A 12,994-nucleotide genomic window follows, 5' to 3' on the forward strand; every position below is an offset into this window, starting at 1 on the left:
AACTCTCTCAAGTCCTGCAAAAGTGAGTCGACAGCGATCTGCCACGACACCACTCGCATGGATTGCAGCGGCGTTCAGCGATATTCACAACTGCGGGCCAATACAGATTTGTTTACTCAACTATAAGATATGTTTTTATTTTATCAGGTAAGGACCACTGAGCTATGTAGCTCTTTTTCAGAAGCGACCTGGCCACACATGATAATTCAACAAAGTGGCTCATCACGTGTTATAACAGCCAAATACTCGAAACGCACGTTTCTAAATGTGGAGGGAAAAACCGGAGGACCCGGGGAAAATTCCACACAACAATGGGGAGAGAAACATGCAAACTCCAAATATACAGGCGGTAGGGTCAGGATCGAACCCACGACCTCCTGTATACCAGGCGAGGTTGTTAACATCTCGCCATTGTGGCGATCTAGAACAGCCGCTCAATATAAATGCCGAAGCTTGCACCAAGAGCAATTTATTGCCCGACTCTTTAAATGACATCTTTGTTTATAACAATAAAAACGAGCAGTGGTAAAACATGACAAACTAACGTCACTAATCTATAAAGCTGTTTGTAAGGAGAGAATTAGTGGGCAGTAGCTCATCCCTGTTGGTGGTTCAGAACCGACAGTGGAAATTCCATATTAACTACGGCAGAAATCAGTCTTTCGATTATGGAAACCACTTTCCACAAACATGGTGCAACTGCAGCCTGTGGTGCTGATGTCACCGACCGAAGAGGGATGATGTGGGCAGGATAACAACGATGATGATGCTGTCAGGCTGAGTAAATCCTGGTCAGGATTTTAACTCATGCAAGTACGGTATGCAACCTCCTACTCTTGTCAATGCTGTCTATGAGGGGCGATCAGAGAGAATGCGTGTGTGTGGCCTGGTAACCATTGAGTCGTTTCATCACAATCAGAATGTGGAGGATGGAGTTTGCAATTCCACAACAACACGAAAAATAATTCCGTACACAACACTTGCCTCGGACCACGAATCCAAAACTGTTTCCGTCTTTGTGCAGGGTAATCTCGATGGTCTTGTGCACGACTGAAGTCCCATCGAGTGCTGCAAAGGTTAAATTACGTGGGGGGAAAAAAATCATTGACGAGAAAGAAGTTTCAATTAAACACAAACATACTTTTCATTGGTGCCCCGCTGCTGGCAAGCACAATGCAGGCAGGGACCCCATATTATCGCGGAAGAGAGCGAGAGAGGGGCCATCTCGGTTGTGTGCAGCAACAAAGTTTGAATTTTCTTTTTTCTCCCAACCATCACACACTGTTTGCCTCACTCTTGCAAGAAACCGGCTTGGAAAAATATACATTAAAGGGATTAAAGTTTTTACGATTGTGCGTATAACTCTGGAGAACGCACACCCTAGAGTTATAAATCGCGTGCACCAGGAGTTTCAGCGAAAGTAAAAAATAAACCGACCTTACAAATGGAGCATTACAAGTAAACATCAAGTGAACGTTTGAAGTACTCCTTAAGCAATGAAGGTAATGTGATGCAGAGGTATGATTCTGCCCCAGTAGGTGCTTCTGTCTCTACCAAGCTGTGATACTATTGATGGAAACAAAAAGGGACCACGGTAAGTGCTGCTCTGAAGTAAAATTGCTGCTTTGAAGTCAAATTGCAGCGAAAAACGCCACGGGCTGTGTAGGGTTGCTGCAAGCACTCGAACATACGCGTAATGGGGCATATTCCATAGGTACACGTTTGAGAGAAACGACATTGTAGAGGAAATCGTTCCAAGGTCATTGTAAACAGGGAGAGCTGCAAGCGATGTGAATGTCTCCTTACACGTACGTTACTCCACTGCACGGAGCGATCGCGTTTGGCCACAACCTACTTGCACTCTAGAACGTGCATTCGACATTTACCTTCGGAGGGCCTAGGCCCTGCAGCGAACGAGTATCCAGGTTCCAACAAGCAAGCGTCAGTGCTGTTGGCAGCCCCGAGCCAAAGATGTAAATTCCACATTCCTATGGCGGGAATGTGAAAGTATCCACTGCGGCAACTCGCTGCCTTAGAGGATTCTCAATTTATCAGTGAGCTCCACACTGTCCAAAAAAACGTGTAGTCAACCATTCAATTCCCGCATCCTCCGAGTACAGTCATTTTTTTTTCTGCGGGGAATTACCAAAGTATTTCATCTACTGAGAAAAAAAACGACCATTAAAAACCCCCTTACTGACTGAAGTCACTTGCCAAACAAGACGACTGTGTCAGAGTCACAGTTCTACGTGAAAATATACGAAAAGGTATCATCTGCAAGTGGCTGGCTTGTGCAATTACGGTAGGCCCCATTCCTTGTACCGTCACTGCACATGGTTCGAGCGCCTTGAGATTTGCCTGATCGAACACAAGACACTATATCAAATACAGATGAATTATTGATTTGAATGTCTAACTCGAGTGCCTCCTAAACCACAGGGCCGGGGTTGATGAGCAATAGCTCATTGCAAAGGTCTTCCTTTAGCCGGGAAAAAATACCTTGAGGCAGTGACAAGGTCAACATAACCTTGACCTATAATCTTTCCCAGCACGGCACTTCACAGTGAAGTGTAGAATAGCAGAGGACACTTCGCCCCAGCGGTGAATATAATTGTGTTTGCATTCACCTCATTAAAACAATTATACAATAAATTCTTGGAAAAATCAATTGTTCGAGAAACAAACTTGTCCTCTGGGCAAGTAGCCACAAGCAAGAATGTTATATAGAAAAAAACTTCCAAAAAGCCTGTAATGGTACAAGCTACGTGGCTTAAATTACAATGCAATGGCTTATCTGTCTGGTTACGTGATCTCTTTTGGTTTAACTTGGCAACAACAAAAATCGTTCAAAAAGTTGTTGCTTGTTTGTACTGCCAGCAGCCCCCATGATGGTGGTAGAAATCCCACATTACCAAGGCAGGAGACAGTATATGTAAGTATCACCACCGTTGACTTTCTACAAATGGAACTAATGTTATTTTAATGATCCGAGAGATGGTACGCCGATGACTAATAAATTCATACTCAGGTTACGGAAAGGGACAGTTGATCGAGTAGCACGTGTACCGTCTCATCAACGTTGTTGTGGCTGTGACTCTTGTTACATGAGTGCCATCAAGATTTTTCGTCTCTTTTCCTAGTTTCCCACCTTTTTATTTATCCCTTCCTCCTATTATCTTGTCGCACTAAAAACTCTACGTGTAACATCACCACCAAAAGCCAGCCGTTTCAAACACATGCTTATTCTTCTCATCGGGGAGCATTAGGTTGTGCATAAAGCCCACGGGCTTGCGCTGACTTCTATAACCTTAACACGTGAAAGCCCTGTCTCTCCTTAACAGACAGCACTTACGCGTTAATGTGCACCCTGAGGGGACATTTAAGCCTAGGTCAAGTACAACACTCCAACCAAAAATGAGCAAAATTAGGCCCACATCTGTCAGGTGAACATTTTGTGCATTTGCCATGTGAAAAAAATAATTCAAACTCTTAGTTTTTTTTTACTCTCAACTGTAAGCCAAATTGTGAAGGTTATAGACTGAGTGGCATCACAGGCAACCGTTCCAAAAACATATTCTCCTACGTCGTTGGGTTTTGTATTGAATGCAAGTGGTCATATATGGAAATAGGAACAGAAGCACAAAGGGAACAAAATAATCATCATCGGACATGCTGGCTCTCACAACCGAATGTATCGATTCATAATTTATGATTGGGTCAGATCTCGAAAGTAAAAAGTGTGTCGTAAACTCTCTTTCGCCTGACAGCCAATTAATAAAATTATCGCTGGAACAAACGTGCTCGTTTATTACCTTTACGAATGAGTACGAATGAGCACGAGGTTCCGCCTATAGACACAGCCAGCATCATCAGGCAGTTGCCGGATATCTGAAAATACCCTCCAGTGTTGCCCTTATATAGGTGTCGATTTAAAGCTTTCGTGACTGCAGGGATTCATATTCTTGGTTCTTTCGGTAAAGTCACGTAGAAGGGAAATAATAAAATAATAAAAATAAAACATAATAAAATAATTCTCACGACGTTTCGGCCACAACGCAAGCAGCCGTCATCAGGTGAAGAACAGGTCTGTCGGAAAGACAGCGTCTGAATGAAACACCACCAGGTTTGGAGCGTACATTTAAGCTGGGTTGGAGGGGGAAGAGCGCCTTGACAAAATAATTTGCATATCAAGAGGGTTTCAAAGTCATAATATGCCCGTGCATTATGCATAATGCACGGGCATATTATGACTTTGAAACCCCCCGCCCACCTCCTACGCATTCCACAAGTAATGACTAATCCCATATCTGCATTTCCCGTAAATATGCTAAATTCCTCTTGAAATGCAAATTATTTTGTCAAGGCGCTCTTCCCCCTCCAACCCAGCTTAAATATACGCGCCAAACCTGGTGGTGTTTCATTCAGACGCTGTCTTTCCGACAGACCTGTTCTTCACCTGAGGACGGCTGCTTGCGTTGTGGCCGAAACGTCGTGAGAATTATTTTATTATGTTTTATTTTTATTATTTTATTATTTCCCTTCTACGTGACTTTACCGAAAGAACCAAGAAGAAGAAGACTTATATAGGTGGTGTTATGACAACAATGTGCGCCCACAAGGGAGCAGGAAGTCACAGGAAGCGATAGATCAAGTATAATGTATTTTAATATATGGAATTGTATGTTATATAATATTAGCTGAGATATGTTAATATATACAGTAGATAATCGATTATAATCGATAATTATCTGGAGGATTTTGGGGAGAGGGGGGCGCCACATTTTCAAAAACGGCAAATAATCACTAAATCATTATTTGAAATAGATTATTTTTGCGCATTATTTTATGACGTTATGTTTTTAGATGTTGTGTTTTTTGTGTTTTAAATGTGTTGAATATATGAAATTGGCATACGCATATAAATAGACAAAAATAGATATCCTACTTTAAAAAGTTAATGTATTTACTTTACCATACTTACCACTCCAATCTCGAAGACTCTGCATGGGGTGATGTGTATACGTGCAGTGTTTTCATTGTTTAGATTGTATGTAATGTATAATGTACTCTATATAATAATGAACAATGAAATCAAGCATAGTTACTCTTTTTTTTGTCATGCATGGTGCTGATCGCCGGACTGGGTTCCAGTCTCTGGAGCAGTTTTGCCGGATGAGCCCCGGAACCGCCGGATAATGTTGGAAGCAGCCGGATAATCGCACACCGGATAATCGATTATCAACTGTACTTACGTGTTGATACAGGTGAGGCATCGTTAATTAGTTATACTAAATGGTTAGTAATGCAAGTGCTAGTTTCAATAAATGTGAATACACTCTTCTGTTGAGATTGTGGTGTGTTTCCAAGCAGCACTCAGCCTGTAGCTGTTAGCTCGGTTGGCATTCAAAGAAACTCATCTCTCAATTTCAATGGATTCTAAAATTAGTCTAGGGCCAAGACTTGACCAGACCCGATCAGAGTCCAGTAGCATGGCAAATTCATCTCTTGATTAATTTAATCAGGGCCTCCAGAAATCCACAACAGCGTCAAGTTGATGAAATAAAAAGCTACATCGCAGAAGTAAAATGCTCACACACTGAACAAGTAGGTCAAATCAAAATATCTTTCATGCTTCTCTCGTGCACATCACTTTGTACATCCCTTTGGATACCACTTAGTGGCTAATTCCAATGTGATGCATTGAAGATGTTGAGGCAAATGGCCATTGAAGTGCTCAAGCCTTGTATCATATCCACTTTGAAAACAATAATTCCTTTTCACCATGGCTGACAATGGAGCACGCATTGGTTTCGTCGCACTCGGTATTAAACCTTGAGGCTACCAACTTCGAAATTACTCTCCCACCCTGTCCGTATCATCCTGGCCAAGGCAGAAAGGCCAGAAGCTAAAATTCTCACCATGCAGCTCATGCTGTGCTCACGCAGACATTATTACGAATTCTGGGGCATGTTATAAATGTTATAAAGTAAGTCCTACAACCTTTCCTACAATGCCTCTGTCTGGTTCTTCACCCAAGCGTGAAGGAGGAATCGCCACACACTTAATCCACATGTTCCCACACTGGTTTCCAGGCCACCTATTTACAGACTGCTAAACGATACTCGTTACATTCCATGTCCTCCGGAGACTCTCTTCAAGAGTAAAGAGTACATTTCCTCCATCTGATCATATACATAACGAATTTGAACCAATTTTATGCATATGTATTACTTAAAAATAATAATACTCACCATGCTTTTCAACAACACTGCCTTCAAATAAAAATAATGTAGAACTGGTGAGGTTTTCTGGAAATAGCTGTTTTTTTAATAGGACATCATAGTTTTTTGTTAATTGTGCTTGTGAACTGCTGCCAAATGCAGCTTCGCCAAATAAATGGAATACTGCTTGATGATTACACCCTAAATGTATGCATGTTGAACCTAAACTGACTGTGTAGATCTATAAAAGATTGACTAAGTGTACTGATTGGCTGACATTGTTATTATTTGGGGCGATGGTGGATTCCACAGCCCTTACATCAACATTTTATTGTAGATAATTTATTTTACTACTTTAGTCGATTAAGACGAAGGAAATTAAATCCACAGACTCAGACTTGATTAAAACCACGGACTAGCCTAAGACAGGTCCTAAATATTTTTGGGTTAGGCCATATTTGTTTGTTGTAGTACAGAATTAGACGGATAACTTTAATCTAAATTGCCTTATGGTTGTTATTGTTTGACTTGCAACCCACTGGGATTTTTGCACACATCATTGATATAAGGTGCTTTTTCTGGAAGACTTTGCTGTTTTTTCCTGGATTTTTCTGTTTGTGCATAGTCACTTTAAGATGTTTCTTGTTCATGTTTTTGTTTGTTGCGGTTGCACCCGATTCAAGAGCCGAATGGCTCACAGGACTATACCAAATAAATGAAACTGAAACTAAAACCTGACAGAGCCAATGAAATTAAATGGTCACGTACGCAAGTATTTAACACGCCAGTTATTATTATTGTTGTTTCGGCTCACACACCGGTGAGTTGCAGAAAAATTCTCAGGTTTAGCAGCCATTAGATCCGCGACGTTTAGTTTGCAACTGCGCCAAGCATTCTGTCACCCTGGATTTCCTCAGATAACACTGGTCTACAATTTTTTAGACGTCATCTGCTTCAGAGAAGAAATGTGCTGTTTATTATGGATATTGATGTGCTGAATTCAAATATGACAATTAAAACAACTGATTGGCTACTGTTCCCAAGATATTTAAGTTTTTACATTTTATATCTATGTATATTGTGTAGATAGTAGAGTTTTACTCATAAATTGTAAACCTCAGTTTTTTCATGTGTTTCAGGTTGCTTTACATGATAACATGTCACCTTTCCTGTTCATGTAACACTTAAAAAATCAGCAAAAGGGTTATATAAATATAAAATGTATTATGCAACAAAAGGCAAAAAACTATTATGTATGTATAAGTACATAGTTTAGTCCTTATTCAGTGTCTACTCGGCACTTCTTGGCTTGTCTCTTGTATTCATTAAATGGAGCATCTCGTGTCACTGTCCAGCAATAGTCTGTAAGCGTTGATGGGCTCCATTTGCCCTGATATGCAACACTGTTGCAATGTCCTGGTGAAATCGCTCGCCATGCTCGTCGCTCACTGCTCCGCAGTTCGGTGGGACAAAATAAAGATGAGAGTGCAAAAAATGTTTCTTTAGTGACATGTTGCAACCAAGAATTTTATATGCCTTGAGGAGGTTTCCCAACAACTACCTCTAGTTGTCTGCCTTGTTGTTTCCGAGAAAATTCGCTGCCACTAACTGGAAGGCTTTCCATGCCGTCCTTTCCTTGCCACACAGTGCACTGTCAAATGCATCATCTCGAAGAAGTTCACAAATCTGAGGACCAACAAAGACACCTTCCTTTATCTTAGCTTCACTTAACCTTGGACATTTTCCACGGACGTACTTGAAAGCTGCTTGTGTTTTGTCCATGGCTTTGGCAAAGTTCTTCATCAGACCCAGCTTGATGTGTAAGGGTGGTAACACAATCTTCCTTGATTCAACAAGCGGTGGATGCTGAACACTTTTCCTCCCAGGCTCCAATGACTGTCGGAGTGGCCAATCTATCTTGATGTAGTGGGAATCTCTCGCACGACTATCCCATTGCTTAAATAAAACAGCGGCACTTTGTGTATCCAGTCTGCAGACCAAGCAAGAGAGCAACAAGCTTCAAATTGCCACAAAGCTGACACTGATGTTGGTCATAGTTTATGCACCTCAAAAGTTGTTTCATGTTGTCATAGGTTTCCTTCATATGGACTGCATTACCAACTGGAATTGATGGCAAAACATTGCCATTATGCAGCAAAACAGCTTTAAGACTCATCTTCGATGAATAAATTAACAGTCTCCACTCATCTGGATCATGAACGATGTTGAGGGCTGCCATCACACCATCGATGTTGTTGCAGGCGACAAGATCACCTTCCATGAAGAAGAATGGGACAAGATCCTTTTGACGGTCACGGAACATGGAAACCCTAACATCTCCTGCCAGGAGATTCCACTGCTGCAGTTTGGAGTCCAACAGCTCTGCCTTGCTATTGGGTAGTTCCAAATCCCTGACAAGGTCTTTCAGTTCACCTTGTGTTATGGGGTGTGGTTCAGAGGAGGAGCATGGGAGAAAATCTGGGTCCTGTGACCTTGATGGTTCAGGACCAGAAGTTTAATCCTCTTGCTCGTCTGACTCAAATGAGAATGATTATGGTGCATCAGAAACCGGCAGTCCTTCCCCGTGGGGTACTGGGCGTATAGCTGATTGAATGTTTGGATAAAGCACGGTCCACTTTTTCTTCTTTGACACACATTTCCCAACTGGAGGTGCCATGCAGAAGTAACAAGTGCTGATATGATATGTTGGCTCTCTCCAAATCACTGGCACTGGAAAAAGCATATATTTACTTTTCCTGTTTAACCACGGGCGAAGATGTGTTGCAAAGTACCTTCCTTTTCGAGAAATACATTTCGTGTGAGCCCACCACATTAAAACAATGATCAGCCACGGCCGAGGTATTGGTCCGACTGTGTTATCAGATCTGCCTAATGTTCACGAACACGGTCCAAGACATGTCGCTGAGTTTCCCCAATGTAACTACTGCCGCAGACACAGCTTTGTTTGTAGACGCCGGGGTATTGCATGTCAGGGATCACATCCTTCACAGATGGGATCAGATCATAATTTTTATGTACTGTGTTAAATCGAACCTGTATCTTGTGTTTGTTCATTATTTTGGAAATATTTTTAGTGACCCCTGCTATGTATGGCAAGGTGATGGTTTTGATTGGGTCCTCAGATGGTTCTTTCCCAACGGTTGGGGTGATACAGTGAGGGAAAAAAAGTATTTGATCCCCTGCTGATTTTGTACGTTTGCCCACTGACAAATAAATGATCAGTCTATAATTTTAATGGTAGGTTTATTTGAACAGTGAGAGAGAATAACAACAAAAAAATCCAGAAAAACGCATGTCAAAAATGTTATAAATTTATTTGCATTTTAATGAGGGAAATAAGTATTTGACCCCTCTGCAAAACATGACTTAGTACTTGGTGGCAAAACCGTTGTTGGCAATCACAGAGGTCATACGTTTCTTGTAGTTGGCCACCAGGTTTGCACACATCTCAGGAGGGATTTTGTCCCACTCCTCTTTGCAGATCTTCTCCAAGTCATTAAGATTTCGAGACTGACGTTTGGCAACTCGAACCTTCAACTCCCTCCACAGATTTTCTATGGGATTAAGGTCTGAAGACTGGCTAGGCCACTCCAGGACCTTAATGTGCTTCTTCTTGAGCCACTCCTTTGTTGCCTTGGCCGTGTGTTTTGCATCATTGTAATGCTGGAATACCCATCCACGACCCATTTTCAATGCCCTGGCTGAGGGAAGGAGGTTCTCACCCAAGATTTGACGGTACATGGCCCCGTCCATCATCCCTTTGATGCGGTGAAGTTGTCCTGTCCCCTTAGCAGAAAAACACCCCCAAAGCATAATGTTTCCACCTCCATGTTTGATGGTGGGGATGGTGTTCTTGGGATCATAAGCAGCATTCCTCCTTCTCCAAACACGGCGAGTTGAGTTGATGGCAAAGAGCTCCATTTTGGTCTTATCTGGCCACAACACTTTCACCCAGTTGCACTCTGAATCATTCAGATGTTCATTGGCAAACTTCAGACGGGCATGTATATGTGCTTTCTTGAGCAGGGGAACCTAGCGGGAGCTGCAGGATTTCAGTCCTTCACGGCATAGTGTGTTGCCAACTGTTTTTTTGGTGACTATGGTCCCAGCTGCCTTGAGATCATTGACAAGATCATCCCGTGTAGTTCTGGGCTGATTCCTCACCGTTCTCATGATCATTGCAACTCCACGAGGTGAGATATTGCATGGAGCCCCAAGGCGAGGGAGATTGACAGTTCTTTTGTGTTTCTTCTATTTGCGAATAATCGCAGCAACTGTTATCACCTTCTCACCAAGCTGCTTGGCGATGGTCTTGTAGCCCATTCCAGCCTTGTGTAGGTCTCCAATCTTGTCCCTGACATCCTTGGAGAGTTCTTTGGTCTTGGCCATGGTGGAGAGTTTGGAATCTGATTGATTGATTGCTTCTGTGAACAGGTGTCTTTTATACAGGTAACAAGCTGAGATTAGGAGCACTCCCTTTAAGAGTGTGCTCCTAATCTCAGCTCGTTACCTGTATAAAAGACAACTGGGAGCCAGAAATCTTTTTGATTGAGAGGGGTTCAAATACTTATTTCCCTCATTAAAATGCAAATCAATTTATACAAATTTTGACATGCGTTTTTCTGGATTATGTTGTTGTTATTCTGTCTCTCACTGTTCAAATAAACCCTACCATTAAAATTATAAACTCATCATTTATTTTTCAGTGGGCAAACGTACAAAATCAGCAGGGGATCAAATACTTTTTTCCCTCACTGTAGCTTTACAGATTGTGTAGTCTGAATATCCATTCATCTTGAGAGCTTGGTGTTCACATATTCCAGTTCACGGGCTAGGTGATGACGGTCGGAAATACATCGAGCTCTATGGTTTAGAGTTTTGGTGAGGGAATTATTCTGGGATGGATGGTGGTGGGAGTCAGGTTTTAGGTAGACATCCGTATGGGTGGCTTTCTTGTAGACAGAGTGTCCCATTTAGCCATCTGGTCTCTTTTCGATTAAAACATCCAATAATGGTAACTTGCCATTCTTTTCCACCTCCATGGTAAATTTGATAGCTGGGTGTATGAAATTGATGTGGTTGAGGAATTGGTTCAGAGCTGGTCGGCCATGTGGTGAACGCGTCATCTATGTACCTCTTCCACAAGGACGGACATAGAATGGATGCCTGGATGGCATCTGTCTCAAAAAAAAATTCCATGAAAACATTGGCTACAACTGGAGATAAGGAAGAACCCATTGGAGTACCTTCAACATGTTTGTAGAATGTTCCATTCCAGGTGAAGTAAGTATTGGTGAGGCAGTGTCTCACCAGGGCCAGAACATCAGCATTCAGTCCTTGTTGGACCAAATCTTCAATCATTGGAATGGTGTCAAGCACAGGAACTTTGGTAAACAAAGAGACCACGTCGAAACTAATGAGCAAATCATCTGGAGATAGTGAGATGTCCTTAATTAACGATAGCAACTGAGCTGAGTACAGCTGAGGTGGTCTTACCAGTGAATGGTTTTAAGGTCTCAGACAGAAATCGGACCAGTTTGTAGGTGGGTGAGCCAATGGTGGAGATGATAGGACGAAGGGGTGTCCCTTCTTTATGAATTTTTGGTAAGCCATACAATCTGGATGGTCTAGCAGCAGATGGTTTTAAGGAAAACCGCTTGGTTGGTTCGATCAAAGATGTCGAATCAGTGATGATATTGTTGGTTTTCGTAATGACGTGGTTGGTGGGATCTCTTTTAAATTCTTTGGGTCTTTCGGTAAAGTCACGTAGATAGAAAAAATAATAAAAATATCACGACGTTTCCATTGCAACACAAGCGGTTGTACTCAGGAAAAGTTTTCACATCTTTCACAGATGGGATCAGATCACAAAAATAATACAATTATAAAATTATAAAAAATATCACGACGTTTCGATCGCAACACAAGCGGTTGTCATCAGGAAAACTTTTCCTGATGACGATGGTTGATGAAGACCACTTGAGTTGCGATCGAAACGTTGTGATATTTTGTAAATATTTATTTATTTATTATCTACGTGACTTTACCGAAAGACCCAAAGAATATGAATTCCTGCTGTCACGAAAGCTTTAAGTCAGGATCTCTTTTAATTTTGGTATAGCTACCATCATTAAGTAGGTCCTGAATTGTGTTATTGTATGTGGGAACATGAAGATAACAGATGTTTACATCTGATTGGGAACATGGAGATAACATGACAACCTCTTCAGCCACCTCAATGTCAGCTAAATGCAAAGATAGCCTGATTTCCAAGTTTAACCTCCTTTCCAAGAAGAAGCCAGATCAACACATCAAAAAGTTAGGCATTGACAAGATTGTTATTAATCAGAGTAACAGTCCAATTTCAGACAGCCTAAAATCGGTTCTAGCCAAAGGGTTCAATTTCGCAGTCACCCCTAAATACTTCCCAGTTGATGATATCATTGCCCAGGTCGACATAGCCCTTAAGGGGTTGGGACACATTACTTCAGACGTGGCAAGATAGGAAATCACTGCAATCCTCAAAAAAGGCTAAGACACCTATTAGCAATATCAGTAAAGATTAGCGCTTTGAGCTTTCTCAATTAAAAAACGAGAGATGACATCGTCATCCTCTCAGCCGACAAGGGCAATGCCACAGTCATCATGGACAAAACCACATACAATAACAAAATTCAAGACCTACTTAATGATGGTAGCTATACCAAAATTAGAAGAGATCCCACCAACCGCCTCATTACGAAAACCAACAA

At 41.7% G+C, this 12,994-nt stretch overlaps 1 protein-coding gene across 2 annotated transcripts in view; it reads right to left on the bottom strand.

Annotated features, from left to right (window-relative positions):
- LOC144721212 (glutamate receptor-interacting protein 1-like) overlaps nt 1–12,994 on the bottom strand; it is a 338,853-nt gene that overhangs the window by 129,714 nt on the left and 196,145 nt on the right. For both annotated transcript variants that reach the window (XM_078598644.1, XM_078598645.1), the window contains one exon: nt 985–1,068. In XM_078598644.1, the coding sequence (XP_078454770.1) occupies nt 985–1,068 (84 nt within the window). The remainder of the gene's footprint in view (nt 1–984; nt 1,069–12,994) is intronic.

This window comes from Lampetra planeri, chromosome 11 (assembly GCF_965212315.1).
Source record: "Lampetra planeri chromosome 11, kcLamPlan1.2.h2, whole genome shotgun sequence".
NCBI lineage: Eukaryota > Metazoa > Chordata > Hyperoartia > Petromyzontiformes > Petromyzontidae > Lampetra > Lampetra planeri.